At 42.7% G+C, this 20,180-nt stretch overlaps 1 protein-coding gene across 1 annotated transcript in view; it reads left to right on the forward strand.

Annotated features, from left to right (window-relative positions):
* The window catches only part of MAST2 (microtubule associated serine/threonine kinase 2), a 207,754-nt gene that overhangs the window by 162,769 nt on the left and 24,805 nt on the right, over window positions 1-20,180 (forward strand). The window contains exons 8-13 of the mRNA XM_019531350.1: window positions 138-213; window positions 1,726-1,935; window positions 9,984-10,085; window positions 14,181-14,313; window positions 16,900-16,961; window positions 17,628-17,713. Coding sequence (XP_019386895.1) covers window positions 138-213; window positions 1,726-1,935; window positions 9,984-10,085; window positions 14,181-14,313; window positions 16,900-16,961; window positions 17,628-17,713 — 669 coding nt within the window. The remainder of the gene's footprint in view (window positions 1-137; window positions 214-1,725; window positions 1,936-9,983; window positions 10,086-14,180; window positions 14,314-16,899; window positions 16,962-17,627; window positions 17,714-20,180) is intronic.

A 20,180-nucleotide genomic window follows, 5' to 3' on the forward strand; every position in this document is an offset into this window, starting at 1 on the left:
TTTTTGTAGTGAATTCAAGGCCATGATTTTGTGATGCCCCTGGTTGATATGGGCAACTTGTTGGCAGTAGCTGGTCTTCTTTTTCTTCAGCTCTTTATGTAAAAGTAATAGATGACGACTTTTTTTTTTCCCTGCAGTCCTGGTCGCTCTCCGATTTCCTTTGACAGTGAAATAATAATGATGAATCATGTGTACAAAGAAAGGTTTCCAAAGGTAAGAACAAGTTTGTCTTATTGAGCAGTTTATTCAGCGAACATCTTGAGTTGCATCTTGTGGAATTAATTCACAAGCATCTATTCGATAGTCTTTTGCATACGGTTTTTAAGCTGAGTAGTTTGGTGAGGATTCGTGAACATGGTCATCCTCTCTATTTCCCACATTGTTCTTACCGTGGAGACAACAGAATGGCTATTTCCATCCTGCTGATGGAAAGCTTTGAAACGCATTCTGGCAAGAGATGTTTGTGTTTCCTACTTTCTAACTTTCTCTTCCCTTCCCCTGTTTTGTTGGTACAGTGAATGTGTGTGAAGAGAGGAACTTTTTTGTTCAGGGCCCAGCTCTTGTCACACATTTCTGACATACAGTTATCTCCTGTTCTTCCTTCCATAGCTGTTTATTAAGGCCAAGGTCCCTGCACTCTCTGCAGCAAGACCGACTCACATGCTGCTTCATGACACCTGTGTTCTGGGCACTCAGCTGCCAGAAACCCAGAGATTTGGCAACAGTTTGCTACACTTTAAAAATCAATAAAATGTGAAAATGAATCGTGTAATCCTTACCCTAATCCCCTCTTTAATTTATTTTATGTTGCTCCAAACACATTCATTTTTAGTGTGCTACATAACTTCATATTGAAACGAATGCAAAATTTTATTTGAGAAACTTTTCAGGATGCTTTGGGGGCTTTGGCAGTTGTATAGGAGAAGAGTTTGGGCCTTTTGGCACCTGGAAGCGTTAGGAAAGTGGCTTGGATTTTAAATAGCACATTACTGGAACATTAAAATGACCAGCAGTAAAAATAGGTAAAAATGATTAAACTCAAATTTGAAGAATCCGATTACAAATTTAGCATTTCTATTGAGGTGAATAGAGCACGTTGTGTCTACCCAGGCATTTTTATGGATTCCTCAGAAACCTTGAAATTCTGGACCTGTAATTTTCTACAGTTGCTGCTGCACCAATAGCAGAAGTTTTAGTGCAGAGAGAACTTTGTTTCATGAAGTGGTAAAAATCCTGTATCCTTCTTACCTTGCAGTTATTACTGGTGATGATATATGGGTCTTAAATTTACTCCCATGAGCTCAGTTATACTGTGTGCATGCATCTCTCACTTGTGATTTTTTTCAAATTTAGGCAAGGGTGTGAAAAGTTTGTAAAATTGCACGATAAACTGATGTTGCAGTTCTGTGAACCCACGGTGGTGTTACAGAATTGAAGCTGAGGTTGTACATGGAACCCCAATGCCGACACTTCGATTTTTAATGGCAGCTATGATGTTTTACTAGTTAAAAGTTCATTAAAACATTCTTGTAGCTGTTACATTTGGTTTGTAGCCTTTTTCCTGTAGAATTGTAATATCACTGAACTTTATTGTAGTTCTTTGATGTTAATATGTTTTAGCACTGAAAATGGTACCTCAGTTGAACACCTTGTATTCATATTTACATTTCAGGAGAGAAAAAAATAAAATGTTTATGTGCTATACTTATTCTTTGTTGCTTTTAGGCCACGGCACAGATGGAGGAACGGCTGGCTGAGTTTATTGCTTCTAATGCTCCTGAGAATGTGCTGCAATTAGCAGATGGGGTCTTAAGCTTCATTCATCATCAAGTCATTGAGCTAGCCAGAGACTGCCTGGATAAATCACGTGACGGACTTATTACTTCCCGGTATTTTTATGAACTTCAGGAAAACTTAGAGAAACTCCTACAGGATGTAAGTACCCTCAGAAAAAAAGAGCATATTACTTTAATCTAAGTTTTAACCATAAATAAAACCTTTGCTTTTGGGAGAGGTGGTACAATTCAGGGAGTTGGGCTCCCCCGGTGTGGTGTCAGGAGACCCGAGATATTATCCCTCTCTCACGTGGGATTTTGAGCAAATCACTTCATGTATGTTCTTCAGTTATACAAAAACTGAGACATGCATATGAATGAGTTGGGGCAGTCTCTGCCATTTTTAAAGATTGGGTTCAGCCAGATAAAAGCAAGATTGCTGAACTTTCTTCCTTGTACTTTTAAGAATCTGGATGACTTATTAATGAGGACGTGCCTTCAAGGAATGAATCCATCATAGTTGGTAGCATTGGTATAAATTTTTCATAAAAGATAAAAGATTTTGATAAAAGATTTTCTAAAGTTGAACTACATTCATTTGTTGTTTTTTTATTACTTTGATGTGTTTTGTGGTGTTCAGAACATGAGAAAATACACAAGGGGACCCAAACTTTAATGCATGTTTATTGCGCTTCATCATCTCATAAAAATTCACTCTTTGCTCCTAACATAACAGCAGCATTTAAGATAAAATATTCTTAGAAATCAGTAGTTGTTTTTCTGTGCAAAAGCCTCTCTTACTTCTATGTAAGAGTCACTGAAACTCTGCTGATGAAGTTTGATGGTGGAAACAAATTAACCAGAAGTGTGATACAGATTCATAAGGATGTGTCACAACAATCAGGAAAACTTAGTGGCAGGTGCTTGCTTGTCGTGTTGACCTAGGCATTGTTCAGAAACAACTTCTGGACTCTTGGTTTTGGGGAGCGGTTAAGCGTAGGTGAGAGAATTGTAGGAATTATGATGTCTTTAGCTATGTCTTGAAAGGTCACAATTACTAAAAAACAAGTAGATCAACTAAAGTAGCTCTCCACTATAACTTTGCTTCTGTTTAGCTGTATGCATACTTCACCAAGCAGCTTGCAGACCCTTGTGGTATGTTAATTTTGGCAATTGGTACACCTGGGCTGCACTTCCCAGCTAATGGTTACCATTAGGGGGGTGTGAAGTGGGCTGTATTCAGTTTGGATTCAGATTTGTCCCGAATTGGGGACAGTGATTCAGTTCGTTGATACGGATCACTGTCCCTGATTTGACTTGGCTGAATCCGAATCTGAAGGTTCGATGCTGATTCAGAGAATCGGCGATTCAGACACAGACATAGCTTTAAATGTTTTTTCTACATACCTTGAGGTACCAGGCATGGCTCGTGATTGCTGCAGTGCTGGGGCGCATGGAGCGTCCCACCAAAGTGCAGGGGAGCCATCCATGTGTTCGGCAGTGAACCCGCAAGGGGACCAGAAATGCTTCCAGTCCTCTTCCAGGTCTGCTGGGGAATGCGCCCGGGGGGGCTCCCTTATGCCTCCCAGCTCGGTGATCGGCCATGGGGGACCCCAGGTGCCCCCCCAGACCCAGGAGGCACCAGTCACTGAGCCAGGAGGAGGGTGCAGGGGGTGCCCCATGTGCTCCCCTGTGGACAAGTGGACCGGAAGTGCTTCTGCTCCACCCCCGGGTCTGCTGCCGAGCGTGCTGGGGAACCCCTCGCACTTCTGTGGGACGCTCCATGTGCTCCAGCATCACAGCATCCATCAGCCGCCTGGTACCTTGAGGTATGTAGGGGAAAACATTTGAAGCTGTGTCTATGACCTAATCTCTGAATCTTTTGGAATCAATTTGGAGGGTTCCGATTTGATTCAGAGAGACTAAAAGGTCCTCTGATTCGATTCAAATTCGGAGATTCGGCCACTGAATTGGGCCAAATCTCTGCCGAATCAAATCGGGGACTGAAGCTTCTCACATCCCTAGTTACCATATAATGGGAGTATGGTGCTCAGGGACCAAAAGCTGTGGAAGATCCTCAGAATCCTTTCTTGGACCAACTTAAATTTGTAGCTGCCTCCTTTGTGAAGAGCTTTCTTGTAGGCTGCAACGGCTTGGGAGGGATGAACCTCAAGTTTCTTTGTGGAGAGCCCACAGCGATGCAGTCCTGATGGAGGAAAAGTGTAGGGTGGTGTATCCTGGAGGACATCTTTTGGTTTCTGTAATTGTTGCTTTCCTGGGTAGAGTGATAAGAGTTGTGAACATTTTAAACGCAACAATTTTTTTTATTCTGAAATAACCTGCTGTCTTTACATTTCTGTTTGCCTGCCCTGTTTTATCTAACTCGTACTTTTGTCACCAAATGGTTCTCCACTGAAGACTATGAACTGCTGGCTAAGTAGTACACCGCTGCAAAGCCGTCAGAGATTGTCTTGAGGCATTTATGAGTGACGGCAGTTAATGTATTTGAGGGCTTAGCAGAGCAGGTGAGGGGATTTTTAATGATTTATTTTAAGTGAATTAATAACATTCACGAGAAGGTGCCCAGTTCTCAGTGAAAGGCAGTTCATGCTGGACTGAAAAACCATATGGCTGGAGTATACTTCTTAAAGTTATGTGGTTGTATCCTGAGAAAAACGAGTTCTCAGACACCATCTGAGATGCCTCTACACATGGCAGGTTTGTACGATCCAGGATGGCTATCCCAGCTTGCAAGCCCTAGTAATAATTGCTCCTGATCTTGATATGGTTGTGTTTGTCAGCACTAGCAGCAAGGCTTCGAAATGAAGGCAGGAGCACACATGAGTTTCTGAGCCCCTTCTACTCTTCTCCACAAAACTAGAATTGACTGGCTCCCCAGGATTGCTGGTGCTGCCTCCCCCTGGCGAGCTGATCCTTCTAGGAGCAGGTAGGTAGGTAGCTCTTGGTTCGGTGCCTGCTTTTACAGAAGCCGACAATGAGGCACAACCCAAGAGCTGTGTCTGTTGATGATTGTGCTGGGCAGTTAACCACCAGCAGGAGTCCAAAGCAGTGAGGCAAATTGGCAAACTGGGCAATGTGCTACTAAGAATTCAGCCAAATCTCAACAGCTTTCACATTGTTTTTATTAAAATATTTATATAGAGAGATATATACACATCCTCTATCACAGACTTCCATCTCGCCTTAAGAAACCCACGCACCTGTTACAATAACCACACCCCTGTGCACCCACCCTCTGCCCTTCCCTAACCCAAACGCAGGCCCTTAGTCCAGCCCCTGATTTGGGGTTTCCCATCTCGGTGCATTCGCAGTCCTTGTCGCTGTCGCTTCCACTGCTGCTGATCCTGTAGCTGTCCTCCTCGCTGTCTCCAGGGCCAGTTGTGTCCGTGTCCCCCTTCGTTCTCTCTGTCCACTTCCTTTCCTGGAGGGGCTTTGAACAGCCTGCACCAAGCTTTCACAAGGGAGTTGATAGGTTGAAACAGGTGATCCAGGAATGCAGCGTAATCTCCCGAAGAAAGCGGTGGCCAGCCAGTTGTTTAAGCCTCTTAATCCAGGCTAGGTAAACACATTGGAAAATGTACAGTAGAAAACAATCCCACACTATCGGGAAGTGTCAAGTGGGTCTTTCACTGTCTTCTGTGATTTGGTGGTCAGAGGGTTTTTAATTAGAAATTCAGTATCTTCCCCCAAGACCCTTCTTTCTTCAAGTCAACAAGTCTCACTCTTTGCTATAGCATTGAAAAGGAGCATGTTACAGCTACATCATGAGGAAGCAAGCAGAAGGTAAATCCAGCTGCTGAACAAAGAAGCTCTAGCAAGTGCAGACTTAGAGTAGGTGCGTACTTGGTAGCTGTGTTGATCTGAGAGGAGAAAATATACAAAAAACTAGAACTCAGTTCCAAAATGATACCTTTTATTAGACCAACTGCAAAATTGCAAGAAAATGTAAGGAAAATGACTTTTGCCGTAGTGGGTTGGGAGTCCTCCAGCTCTGCAGTGAAGCTCTGTATCCTCCCTGCTGCCTTATTCTGTGATTTGCAGCTACCGTCTCTTTGGCTCTGTTGTATTTCATGCCCCGAGTCCAGTTGGGCAGGGTCTGATCCTGCCTTGTGATGTCATAGATGGTAGGAGTGTGACACGAGATAACATCATTGCCTGGCTGCCTATTAAAGCCAGCCAGTGTTTTCAGGTCCAGTTTTGCCTGGTGAAAGGTAGAAGGAGCTTGTTATGATTCTGACTACCCAAACCTAGCAAAAATGCAGTTGTGTTTCGTACAGCTGAGCTGTGACTCGTGTCCAGGATTCGTCCCAGTTACAGTCACAGTATGTTTCCTCGTTTTTTTAATCTGGATACGACGTACTCGACCTCAGGTAGGTGCGACTCCAAGACAGAGGAGAAGGCTGTCTTGCCGGCATCCTAAGCCGGGCATAAGCTTTTTAATGTATCCAGGCTTAGGTGACCTCTACCCAAGTTCAGAAAGATTTGTTGAGAAGGCTTCAGGCCTGTCGCTCTCCATGTTGAAATGGTTTGAAATGGTGAGGAAGTTAAAGAGGAAAAGAGGGCACTAAAGCCAGACTTTTCTTTCCACTTCTCTGTGTCTTTCCTCTCTCTCTCCTGTCACTCCTGAATTCCCTTCATCCATCACTGTAAGAATAAAAATCCTTTTCTTCCCTACTCACCATTTTTCAGTCTCCCCTTGAGAGTGAATCTACAAAAGGGCGTATTCAGGATGTTTTTAATTAAATACAAAGAGTTGTCACGAGGATGGAAACATGACTGAAATCTTGAGCTGTTAAAAGCTGCGTTTGGATTGTTAAACTATTGGGGAAGGACCTTTGCTTTTGATTAGTTAGAAAGGAGCCACGCACATTGATAGCACTATATAAATAATAGATGCAACGGAGATTATGAGAAATGCCATTACTGTTGCAGTATAGGATGTTCTTTGTGGTGCGGAGCGTTGTTTGTCTACAGTGTTTGTATAAACCGTGACAGCTATCGAGCAAGGAAATTACTGTCCTGAAGGTCAATAAATGGCAGGAATGGGATTGTAGATGGGAATTTTAAACCAGTTGTGCATTTTCTTGTATTAAAAAGTACATTCAGACTCTCTTTTGTAGCAGAGTAGATGCCATGTACGTGCCAGGCATGGGGAAAAGAAATATCATATTCTAATTAATAAGTTGCAAATAGAGAGCAGCTTAAGTTGTACAAAAAATCACCTGGATACAAAGAATATTTGGCTGCAGTAAAAAATCAAGCATTCAGGTAAAGCAAGACAGAAAGCTTATTTATGCTCTTAATTATCAGTTATTGTGACCGTATACCAAATGCAACCATGGCAGAGTAGATCACTTCCTCGTGTGCAAGTAAAGTCATGTCATCTTTCAGTGAAGAAGCATGTAGTTTTTTATAACATCAGAGTTTTCCTCAAGTATGAATTAGTAGATTTAAAAAATCCCAACTATGTTACCTTTAATGGGAGGTATGAAATTTGAAGACAAAAATATCGGAAAATGAAATTATTATATGGGTGCATAAGATTGGTTTCTTTACCTTTTTATTTTGGGAAACAAAAAATAAAAAACCTAGGTATTTCATTGAGAAAGACCAGGCAAAATGAGTCAACATGAATTATAGCGGCTACTTAGGAAATTTGTGTAATCAGATTTTCTGAAGGGAAAAATAAATGAGGGATTACAGGTGTTTCTGTACATGAAACAATAGAAGAATTTGGGGGGGAGGGGCAGTCGAATTTCATTATGGTGACTTGGGTTGCCCACTTGGAGACTGAAATTTTGATTGGAATTGCTTCCTTAATAAGGGCGTAAGTGCAAACGCAGCGGTTCTCGGCACCGCCGTTCTGGTCCCGATCAGAATATTAGCTCAGTTACAGTGTTGTGACTTGCACGTTGCAGTTATTGGTCCTTCTGAACCCCAGGGGAGGACAGTGATTTTAATTTCATGCCCCAGTGGCTACAGTTAGTGACGGATGGGTCTTTCAGATAAGGGAATCAGTTGGTAAATTACCCATCGCTGCCTCCTGAACACGTGTCGCTGGGAACGACTCGGTGCTGTGCGTAGGAATGGCAGCCGCCTCCCGTTGTAACCCCTGCGCTGCAGGGGGGAACCTGCAATGACACCACCAACCTTCAGACAAGCATGTCGTCATTGGGAAGTGCTAATGAGACAGCATGCATCATGCTAAGGCGCATGGGAGCAGCTGGCAGTGGCTTGGTATATAGCCGTGCGTTTCTGAGGTCCTGGAAGCGGGACAGATTATAAACAAGACATCTGTAGAGATGTCCGGACTATCCTGCGAGAGAAGGAAACCAGAGGAGGCGATTTTACTGAGGATCCTGGAACAGCAGCGCTGTGCAGACATGATGGCTGAGTGGCTGTTACAAGTTGTGTTTGCTTTTTGTAAACCTGTACTTCTTTTTCTTTCTTTCTTTTTTTTTTTTTTTTTTTAGCCTGTGCTTGTCATTTGATAGACGTGACTTAACTTTTAATTTCCAGAAAAGACATCTGATTGAATCAGTTTTATTTTTAACCTTATTTTGCCTGAATCTTCTTGGTGAATTTGAAAGAACCAAAACAAAGAACTTCATTTAAAAGATGAAGTTGGCTTTGACTCTATAATGAGTGCAGAAGGATAAGTAAGAGGGTTTGGGGGGTTTTTTTTAAACATAATTTAAATAATCTACAAGGGAATCGACATTCTGTTTGCATGGTTCGTGTGTCAGGAATAATACACTATTATTAATGTTTTAGTTCATTTTTTCAATACAACCGGTCTCTGGAAAAGAAAACCTTTTCAGTACCAAGACACTGGCTTTGTTTTTTTAATTCACACTTTTTCTTAAGTTTGGTCCATTGTGAGGCTCGGTGGGGGGTTTCATATGCCGGTGTATCCCACTTAGATTATTTGTTATTTAAAATATGGAAACTAGCTTTTCAACACGTAGTTAAATATCGGGCAAGTAGTTATAGTAATGGGTTTCACTGTTATTCTCTGTATGACTTCAGTTTGTAATATATCCATAGGACCTTTCCTGTGTTCTTTGATTAAAGAATCAGTAATTATACAGCTATGTCCTTTTGTTTAAGGTTAAAAGTCTGACACCCTGTTAGCACATGAGCGGCGCTAGATTAGATTGAACAAGCACAAAAATCACCTGTACCAGGATAAGTTTTGATTGTCCATATTCATTTCTTTCCTTTATAAGAAATGGTGAACATATGCCTTTCTTTAAATTGCATCTTGAAATTTCTAGTTTAAAACCTAAGCTTCCCTGCACTTCCACCATTTCTTAAGAGGCTCCCAAGCCTTTCTGTTTTCTGAGCCCTCCAAGGATTTTTCATTTTTGTTTCTAATGAGCATTATTAAATGAACTTTTTTCTTTCTGTCTGCACCCTTGTTGATTAAGATATTGTGCCTTCAAGGACCTGCAAAGCTCTGAGGTTATGTTTGTCAACCAGCTGGTTTGGGACCCTGTTTCTGTGGCTGTGCTGAAGCCTAATTTCTATCCAGATTGTAGTGGTAGTCTGTCAGGTTGTTTTAATGCCGTTAGAGAATTGGAGGCTGGTAATCCTTTATCAGCCCGCAGAGCTAAGTATTATTTATATGTGCTTCAGACGACCTAGTCCTAGCCATTGAGGAGGAAAAAAGGAAGATGCCATGATTGTCAGAAGAGTTTCATATTTTCATATCATTAGTTTAATTTTATTACTATAAAAGGGGAAATACAACTTCTCTGAATCTAAGAATTGAGTTTATAATGAAATTAAGAAATCCAGTGTAAACTTCAAAAACTTTACATTTAAACAGACATCACTCCCTAGAAATGCCTTGGGAAAGAAAGCTGTTTGGATTGATATAATATCCAGTAGTCAGGTTAGAAATCTTTCTCTTAATTAAGAAGCACACGTGAGGTGAGGTAGATTTACAGGTAACCTGCTACAATTAACTCCCCCCTGGAATATTGCTTGTCTTGGTAAAGAAACTGTTCTACTGGAAGTCCTGGGTAGGACATGGTGCCATTGAATGAATGGATCTCTAATTGCTTAGCTTGACTCAGCTGAGTTACCGTGACCCAGCCGATGACTGCTCCGGCTTCATCATTCGACACATGAAAATGAGCAGTTCGCCATTTGAACAATAACATGGCATTTTTCTCTCCACAGGCCCACGAGCGCTCGGAGAGCTCAGAGGTTGCTTTTGTTACCCAGCTTGTGAAAAAGCTGATGATCATCATTGCGCGACCAGCTCGACTGCTCGAGTGCCTGGTGAGTGGATCCTCAGAAGAAGAAGTGGCGCGAGTGAGGCAGGAAGAACAGAGTCTTAAAAGGGCAGCTCTAACTCTGGAGGGAAATGTTTGTGAAAAAAGACAAACTCTAAATAAGGAAGCAGGGAGCATGCTGGGAGTGTGCAGGGACCACAGAAGGGCACGTAGATCGCCATTGAGGCCACAGAGGCAATTCTAATTGAACTCTTGGAGTTCGGTTAATCAAATCAGGCTTCAGCACTTTGGGTGGACTAGATAATTCTGTACCTGTTTCCAGTAAGGAAATCCTCAAAACATCTGTAAGCAAAGTGGTAAAATCTTAATCAGAATGTCTTGAATGCATTGAAGAGCAAGTCGCGTATCATTTTCTAAAATGCTCCGGGGGTAAGAATGTATATACTTTCATGCTTGGTTCAAGAGAGAGAAGCAAGACTGCGGACCCTGCTCACAGGATGGGAGACCGTGTCCTGGGACATGGGGTTCTGATAAGGGTTATGGGGATCATAGTGGACCAGCAGCTGAAAATGAGCTCCCAGAGCTGGGCAGTGGGACTCATGCAATTTTTGGAAGTGCCAGATAGGAGTGTCAGAGGGAGTAGTGAGTAGGGAGGGGGTGGTACCATGGTGACTGCGCTGATGCAGGAGTAGTCTTCCAATCAGGTCTCTGTACTTTAAAAAAGGAAGTGTAGAATTGGAGAGGCTGTGGAGAAAAGCATGGCGAACATCCAAAGACTGGAGAAAATGCCATGGGTCTGACAGCAAGACCTGTGACGTACAGTTGCTTAATGCTGCAGTGGGATCTGATCCCTGATCCCACTGATCGTACCACTTGCCATGCCATATGTGCATGACAAGGCACGATTGTGGAATTGGGGATCAGCTCTCAGTTGTACCGTTACCACTCGGCAGTGCAGGGGGAAGCAAGGATCAGAATCGCGGGCTCCTCTTGCACCGGCAGATGGAAAAAGCAGTGCCCACAGGTCCAGCCTGTTGTCAGCTGGCCAAGACCCTAGTGGGGACCCAAACTGACTCCAGTGTGACCTGGAGCTGATAGTCAGCTGATCGTTGCTCCTGATGAGGACAGCTGCAGGTCTGGTTCAAGACTGGGGCTGTCTTAGCTGGGCTGATAGTCAGCTGATTGTCAAAATCCTGTGCCCTGCAGCTCCGGGGCATGGGAGGTCAAAGGCTCCAGGTTAGAGGTGAGTGGAGGGGATACAAGCAAAGAGCTTTACCCTCTGGGGACTTGAAACCCTGCCATGATTCCACCACATCAGGCAGCCTGGCCAGAGCTGCCAGGCTTGGGATTTTAAAGTCCCCTGCAAGGAGTGCACTGAGACCTCGTGGTGCAGGGCACAGCAGCTGAAGACCTGGGAGCTCCTGGCACCTGCAGCTGTGGAGTCAAGCTCCCAGCTCCCCGTCTGTCGCTTCCACCACTGCCCCGGGAACTTAAAAAAAGCAGGTGTACAGCTGGACCTCCCATCCCAGCCACAGGTCCAAGACGCACTGAGCCTGAGATCAGGGAGAAGCTCTCCGATCTCAAGCTCATGTTCCCCCCCTCTCCCATCCATCAGCCTCTGGGGATCAGACAAAGACATCAGGTCCAAGACCTGATCCTGCCCCCAGCCTAATCCCATTGACTGGGTAGGAGATGGCTGTGTCCTGGTCCCTGGGGCTACACCATGCCAGATCTCTTTTTGCTCAGCTGGGCATGGTGATCTGTCATGGGTCAACCACGACATGCTGCACATTCAATTTAAGGCACAATACAAACAAGCCACAAAGAAGTTCCACATTATATGTGGAGTATTTGTGTAGCTTGGTTGCTAAATTATTATATCATAAATTGGCTTTAACATGTGGCCAGGTTACTATTTATGATGCGATTAACTCCTTACTTGTGCTTTAAATGTAATGTATGTCAGGGCCCTGAGAGACTTAAGGAGCTCATGTTCTTTGGCTTATCACAGGATATAAAGGTAATTAAGGTGTTTTGCTTGTGGTATATATGTACTCTCCCTGGAGAAAATACCATGTGCTAAAGGGCTCTTCAGTAAGAAAAAGTATAATAGGAACCAGATGCTGGAAGCTAAACTCAACAGATTCAAATAAAAAATAAACTCACACCTTTTCAACATAAAGAGCTGTTTGCTTTATGAACAGACTCCCCAGGAAATGGTGGATTCTCGGTTTCTTCAGGTCTTCAGATCACTACTTCGTCTTTCCAGAAGAAGAGCTTTGGCCGAGCATGGCCTGACCCTCATCTCAGTGTGCAGAGCGGGGCAGTAGGCAGCCCAGCCTTGATCCGACCTTGCGGGACATAGGGATGCGGCTCAGCTCTGATCCAGCTGTGCGGGGAGAAGGGAGTATGGCCCAGCCCAGCCATGGGAGGCTTGTGAATTCGGTGGGGGTCTGGGGGATGGCATTATTAATTACCACTGCTCCCCCACCTCTAAATTTCCTGACCCATTGGGATCTCCTGGTTCCATAGGTTGGATTTGCCCCCTGGGCTGGGAGTTGAGCATCCCTGGACTAGATGATCCCAATGGTCCTTTCTGGCCTCAAAATCTGTGAGTCAAGTTGCCTCATTTTCAAACATTAGAAGATTTAAACAAGTTCTGGAAGGGGCTTGCTTGAAGATGAGCAGTAGTTCAGTTAACATGTGCAGCAAACTTTCTGAAGTTAACAATATGTTTCAACAATTGGGAGGTGTTTCAACATCAACATTATTATGAAGCAGCCAGGTTTTGCAGTTATTTTGCATAAGGCGGAGAATACAGTGAAACCATATATTTTCAGTGTAGTGCTCGACTGACAATATGCGTTCATTTTTAATCTACATTCCTGAATGCTGCATTGAGAATATGAGAAACACTGCACTGCACCAGGTCTTTTAGTACCTAGGGAACCACAAAGCAGTCTTAGCCACTTAGATCTGTTGAGTGAGTCAAATTAACTTTGACACCTTTCTAGAAAATCTTCCACACCAAGAAATTAGTATACAGACACAGGAAAATTCAAGCTGAAAGATTGCTATGGGTTTCTTGAGCTTGTCTTGCTTAACACAGAAATGGAGACACGTGCGCTGTGCTAGTGACACATGGCTAAAGAAGGGCTGGAGAAGACTTGCCAAAGTTTCACACCATCTCTGTAGCGCGATGTTCCCTTGGAAGCCGCTCCAAAATCAAACCTACAAATTAATATATCCAGAGGTTCCTGTACTAGCTGCTGCACCTGTCATTGGGAGATGAGCGTGGGAGCAGGTGGAGGCTGCAAAGTCTCTGAGATTTGAGTAATGAACTCCAGAGCATGTTGTGACAGCCCTGAAAACGAAGTGGCAAGACCCCAACACACAAAAATGCTTGCACAGCACCACATTTTAGCCTTTTCTGTGTTTGTAAAGCTTTCTGAGCTGTCTAACGTTTTCTTCTTCTATATGGCACACTCTACTGCTACCAATGTATTTAGCACAAGTGTTTCTTGCTCTGTGTATGGAAACGAGCATACCCGTAGGCAGTCTGCCATTTTAATTATTGAGAATCTGTTATACTAATTTTACAATTTAACCTTTGATTTCACTTTGCTTTCAGTAGAGCAGCTGTGGCATTAAATGATGGAAAATGCGCTGGGTTCATTTGATCTTCAGCTTTATATTCACCACCTTGTCTGATTCCTGGAATAAAATATCTGAGGATATGGCTCAGGAAGGGGATTGCATTAATGGGTGCAGAGGAATTTAATTCCCTTATGCTGTTTGTAGCGTTTCACCCGTCATGCCACTCTTTGCATTAAATCTTACGTGCCCGTTTTCATTTTCTGACGGTTCTCGGACTTTTCGTTTTGTTTTATGTCTTGCTATGTCTGGGTTATGGATATCCAGTTCTGTCTGTGAACCCACCCAATGGGGTATATTTGTCTAGAGTGCAGTGATATGTGCTGAACTTGTTGTGACAGTAGATTTTTTGCAGAATATGTGTGAAAAGTCTGAGTGGTTAAGCTTAGCAACGTCCAGGCTTGTCTTTATCTATTGGGGGGCGGGGAATAAAACTGATAAATCCATCAAAACCCTCAAATTTCTTCTCCCTACCCTTCTGCTGTAGGAGTTTGACCCTGAAGAGTTCTATCATCTGTTGGAAGCTGCTGAAGGCCATGCCAAGGAAGGACAAGGAATTAAGTGCGACATCCCCCGTTACATTATCAGCCAGCTGGGCCTTACCCGGGATCCCCTGGAGGGTAAGAATTCCTCCTCGACCATCTTTGAGCACTCTCCAAGGAGTGCCGTCTTTACCAGTCCAAAGAGAATTTTTTGGCTTTAATTTATGTGCTGTTTTTTTCTCACCCTCCTCTGACTGCTCATAAATCTGAAACTCCCCTTCCCACCTCTGATTTCTGTCACATTTGGTGTTTCTTGAAGGGGACCTCTCACAATAATGCCTATGCATTAAAAAAGCCAAAAAGAAAAGTCCTTGCTCTGTTGCTGATAAGACCTCACTGTGGCTGGAAAAATGCTGGAAAAATGTTAACAGCTGGATGTGACATTTCCCCCTTCGTGGGGTGGAGTTGGACAGTGAAATGTCAGTTTTGGTTTTGTCTGTAACGTGTTCCTGGCAGACCTGCCCACGGATGTAGGAAAGCGTACATTTAAACCTTTCCACTGACATTTCAAACATGCTTCCCACTAGATTTTTGTTAGCCTGGGAATTTTTTTTCCACAGTTGAACCTAATTTGAGGTCTTGTAATTGGCAGTGTCCCTTTCTAAATATTGTGATGTTTCTTTTTTTTTACTTCTTGCCTGCCAACTCAAACGGTCTGTTTGTTTTATGTTTGCTGTTGCGTTTGCTCAGAAAGTTGGAACTTGAGTGTTTGAAATGCTTCCTGCCGTTCTGTTCTGTTCCTCGCCAGGTTAGCGGGCACACTCAGTGAAGAGCCCGTTAGGAGTAAATTATATCGTACAAATAAGAGCTCTCCAATGATCTGGCTGCTCTGTAGAGCCCAGTGTCTGTAACAGTCAGACTCCTCTGCCTTAATTAATATGGTAGGGAGATGTCATGGTGGGATCTCTGACATGTCGATTGGTGTCATTTCATTTTGCTGTGCAGTTAACCCCTGTGCCACTTAGATCTTCAGGAGGAAATGCTGAAGTCCCTTGCCTTGCATGGTGAAAGCCATGGAGTTGGTGGACTGGCCCAGGGGAGCTGGGTAGGACGTATCTTGGGCTGCACGGATCCATTGGCCACAGTCTGTATTTTGGATGGAAGGTGCAGCAGTCTGCAGAGGCTGCTACGCTGGAGACTATCAGCAGCCATAGACTGACTGCTCTTTATCTGGCGTGCGTGTTTATTGTTAACCCTCCAATAAATAGTGTCAGCAGTTTTAATAGTCCCTCTGGCCATGATGTTGGTCAAAGGTGGCACCAGTCACTCATAAATGTGTGCCACAGATATATAGTCTGTGCTTTGGAGAGTTCATCTGGATGCAAGATTTTATGCTTCTAGTCCCAGAAGGCATGCAGCCAAACAACGTAATATGATTTACTTAGACAGCGTTCTGAACAACTGCTACTTCTGTGACAAGATCATCATTTGCAATATGTTTTAAATATGCAGCTGTTGAAATTGGTAGATTTTATACTAAAGGGTGACTCAAGAAGGACAGAGCTGGCCTAGCAGCCCTTCTGCTACACCCTAACGTTGTTCACAGAGATATTAATATGTCCCCGTGCTCTGGGGCATGGAGGCCCAGAAATTCTCGATGTCGACATCTGAGAGCTATCGCACAAGTTCATATTTCAGCTCAGCATTTTGTTAGCCTGGTTTAATCTCTTCTCTTTTGACTGATTTTTGTGGCCACGAATTTTGTTTCTGTGGTTGGCTCAGAAACAAGAAAATGTGCAACCAAGACTAGAAGTGACTGCAGTATGGCAACCACTGGACTGTGTCTGTTTTCACACAGAAGAGTAATTTCATGTTAAATTATCTGTCTCTATAGGATTGCCTTAATTTCTGCAATGTTTCCCAGAAGGACAGTGTGGCACGTTGGCAAGCAACATCAGACTAGCAGCCTCTCAGGAAAATCTTCAGCCAAGATGGTTAAATGCAGTTTAGTGGGATGTATTGAAATGTGACAGAAAGGGACACTTCCTTTGATCCCTGTCATAGGAGAAAGAACCTTTCATTCACTTATTTTCCATTAGCAAAGTCATATTTTCTTTAAAAGTAGGTGCAGATGTCAAAATGTCTCATTTTCATTCAGTGGAGCATGTGCTTGAAATGCCCGTGTTGTTAGTATCTGTGTAGACATATCCTTCAGAGGCAAGTACCCAGCTCACCCGTTGCCTTGTGAATACAGGGCTTGATGACTACAAGTTGTATGTAGCACTTGCTAGGAGGAGCTGAGCATCCTGAACCTCCACTGACCTTCCTGTGATTTAAGGATGCTCAGCATTTTGCACAGTTGTGCCTCCTAGGGATAGAAAGGTTGCTGGAACCATAATACCTTTTTCCTAGCAGGGATGCCTGTGTGATTAAATGCACACATGTACACATTTAAACATAGTAGCAGTTATCTTTAAATATGCTGATTAGCTGTAGACAAATAGTTTTCTTTTTACTTGTATTTACTGTAGTATAATACCGTACCTAGAACAACTAGTAAGATATTAAAGTTGGCCATTATATACTCATGCAACAGTTTTGGAAAAAGGAAGAAATGTCATTTTCAGAGATCTGCAAATACCTTTAAAAATACTGGGGAACGGGGTGTTCTATCTAGAAAGAGAGTGATATATTGAGATGTTAATCTGTCTTTGCTTTTTTCAGAAATGGCCCAGCTGAATAGCTATGATAGTCCAGATACTCCAGAGACAGACGATTCGGTTGAGGTAAAGCAGCAATGTACTGATGCATGTGGAAAGAAAGTCTTGTAGTAAAGGATTTGTTTGGCTATTTCAGATTGTAACACAGTGAATATTTTTAACAGAAATAATTTTGTGAGACATGTGAAAATACTTTAAAAAACCAAAATAGCACTCGCTTAGAAACCTGGACCTACATCTATGTATACTGTAAAATAATGCTTTAAAAATACATACAGGAATTAAGAAGGTTTGATAGTATTTTCTCTACAATTGCAAACAAAAATGGCTCTAAAAAGTCCCATTGAGAGAAAATGTTGCCAATGAGTGCAAGGGCTCAAGACAAATTTCTACCAGTGTTTTCTTGGAAAGAATTGCCATTTATTTTACTGGTGTAGCAAAAATTATGAGTTAATTTAAAGAATATGTTGGTAAGAGGCCTGGAATTTAACTATTTATCTGAGGCATAGATCAGCATTTGGAGAGGTGCTTCATCCAGTGTTAAAATGGCAGTGGTTTTGCTAGAATTGTATCATTCTCATCTTGTTCACACTAAAAAACCAAAAGCTACTGCCCTTTTGAAACAGCTCCAAATGTATGCATCTCCTTGCCCTTAAGTATTGATCTTCAAAAAAAGGAAGGCAGATTCTGGATGATGATGATAAAAATAATAAAGCTTCTTGATTTTTTCAGAGCCGTGGGGCCTCTGTGCAGCCAAAGAAAACTCCCTCTGAAGAGGAGTTTGAAACTGTTAAGCTAATCAGCAATGGAGCTTATGGGTAAGGCTTTTGAATCAGGTCTAGTCATTTTGCTTTTGAAGAAGATTGACAATTGACTTGATAGAAGTTTAGGGCGCTCTGACTGTGATGTTCATGATCTATCTGTGGTAAGTGTTCACTGGTGTTTGACTACAACTTTGATCTCAAGTCCTTAGTACGCTGTAGCTTTCTGCGGAGTTTGTCTGTGTGAGATGTGGGTAGTTAAGCATTACCATATCTGTTAGTATAATGTGACACTTGAGAGTTTGAAATTAGAGGTCCCATATTTATGTATTGTCCCAGGACATGGTCTTTAAAAAGTCATGTGGTTTACACTGTTATAAGGAAAGCATATAGCATCAGGAATTTAAGGGAAAATTAGTTTACATCTTCCTTGTTTGTTACCTAGAAAGGTTTGCTGCATCGTACTCCACTGTTTATGATTAAATGCAATGATTTGTGTGTGAAAAGAAGCAAAGGAAACACACTGAAGTATTGCAAATGCGAGTGTTACTAATTACTTATCAATAAGGAAAAAATTGCTAATTAAGACAATTAAGTGCTTGATGCATTTTAATATTCCCACGTGTATTAAAGGTGATGTACATAATATGCATTTATGCTCATCAGAACTGTATGTACAGACATCGATTAAACATTTGCGGAAACCGGATTCTCAAGTACAGCTCTACTATGAAACCTTGCTCTGCAAAAATAGAATCATGTTTTATTGCACCCAAAGAATCCGGAATGCAGTTAGTTTGCCAGTTAAAATTTTAAAGCGCCAGGCCTACGCACGCAGCCCAGAATTTAAAGACTTGTTTCTGTTCATAGTCAGGAGGTTGCCGTTGATATTCAACAGGCCAAATGTAGCCTCAGTTAACTCCAGTAGGATTTAAGCATATGCTTCAGTGCTTTGTTGAGTCATTCCTTAGCTAATATAAATTAATTTTTAAAATATTATTGAAAATATACAAATCCATGTTCATAAAGCCAAACAGATCTAAAAGCCGGTTATGTAAGAACATGTCCCAGCTTTACAACACCTTTTCTGTGTAGCCCCACTTCCTCAGGTACATGCTTCTGAAAGGGTGGAGGTAGTTTGCTGCCTTGCTGCATATCTTGGATATTTTTATTCAGCCATTTGATACTGTGGCCTCCTCCACACAGTGCATTTGTGCCATGGTTAACAAATATTAAGGGCAGGGTCCTATATGTGCACCTAAATCAAGGCACCAGAAAATGGGAAACAAGCCATAAAAATGTTCCACATATAATGTAGAACACATTTATGACTGGTTTGTGTGGCACCTTCAATTTAACGTGTGGCTGGGGCTGACAACCAGCTGATTGTTGGTCCCAGAGCCCAGATCACACCAGGGTTTGGAACAACCCTGGGACTGCTAATCAGCTGATTGTTGGCCCTGGCCTAAGGTTGGGGGTAGAGGGAACTGAAGGGCTTCCCCTGCAGGGGACTTTACACCCCATGCCCAGCAGCCCGGCCAGAACTGCTGAGCTTGGGGTTTTGTCAGTCAACTGATTGTCAGCTCTGTCCAGGATAGCCCCAATTTCAAGACCTGGGACTGTCTAGCTCAGGCTGAGTATCAGCTGATTGTCTGCCCTGACGACCCCAGTGAACCACACTTGGAGCTATCTGGTCTGCGGCTGACAGCCAGGTGATTATCAGCTCCAGCCCTGGACTGCACTGGAGACTTGAACACTGGCCAGCGTTCATGGTGTAACTTGGACCTGATTGCCAAACCCAAAATCATGCCTTCTGCCCATGCATGTCTGAAAACTGATTCTAGAGAAGAAGAAATAAGTATAATCACGCAAAATGAGTTGCAACCCGTTTCCTCTGCAAGCTGTGCTACTTGCATGCAAACAGCTAATGATGTGAAAATGCCAGACATGGAAAAACCTTGATCACAGGAAATCCTACATCAGCTAGTCAAGCTGCTTGGGTTGTGTAGCTTAGAAGGAGTTGAACTGATCCTGCGTACTTCAGACTTTGTCAGTCGCATGGTGACTGCAGTAACCATTGAAACTGAACAATGTTCGTCTCTAACTGTACATCCAAGATGGTTCACTGTGTTCTTCATTAACTGTCAGTGCTTGCAAAAACTGTATTATAATGCATGGTTTGTGAATTAATCCTAATGAGACCTGATCTTATGTCTGATGGAGGAACTATGAGTTTTATCCTAGTATTCAAGCATCTCATAAAGTAGAGGGAGCAATAATTGGCTGATGCAGTTCATCTCTAGTCATACTGGAGTTGCTTATTTGCCAGAAAAGGCTGTCAAGAGTGACCTTTCCCATTCCTGACTTGAAAGGACGAGAACACTGGGAGATGTCTTGCTCTCTCCATTGATGGTTAGCCTGAAGTCAGAGTTAAAAACCCACCAGATGCCTTTAACAATACAATGTAATAAGCTGTGCAATCCAGTGATTTTAAAATAACTCCAATTAATGTGAGAACCCTGGT

Source organism: Crocodylus porosus, unplaced genomic scaffold, assembly GCF_001723895.1.
Source record: "Crocodylus porosus isolate Cpor-Errol unplaced genomic scaffold, CroPor_comp1, whole genome shotgun sequence".
NCBI classification, from domain to species: Eukaryota; Metazoa; Chordata; order Crocodylia; family Crocodylidae; genus Crocodylus; species Crocodylus porosus.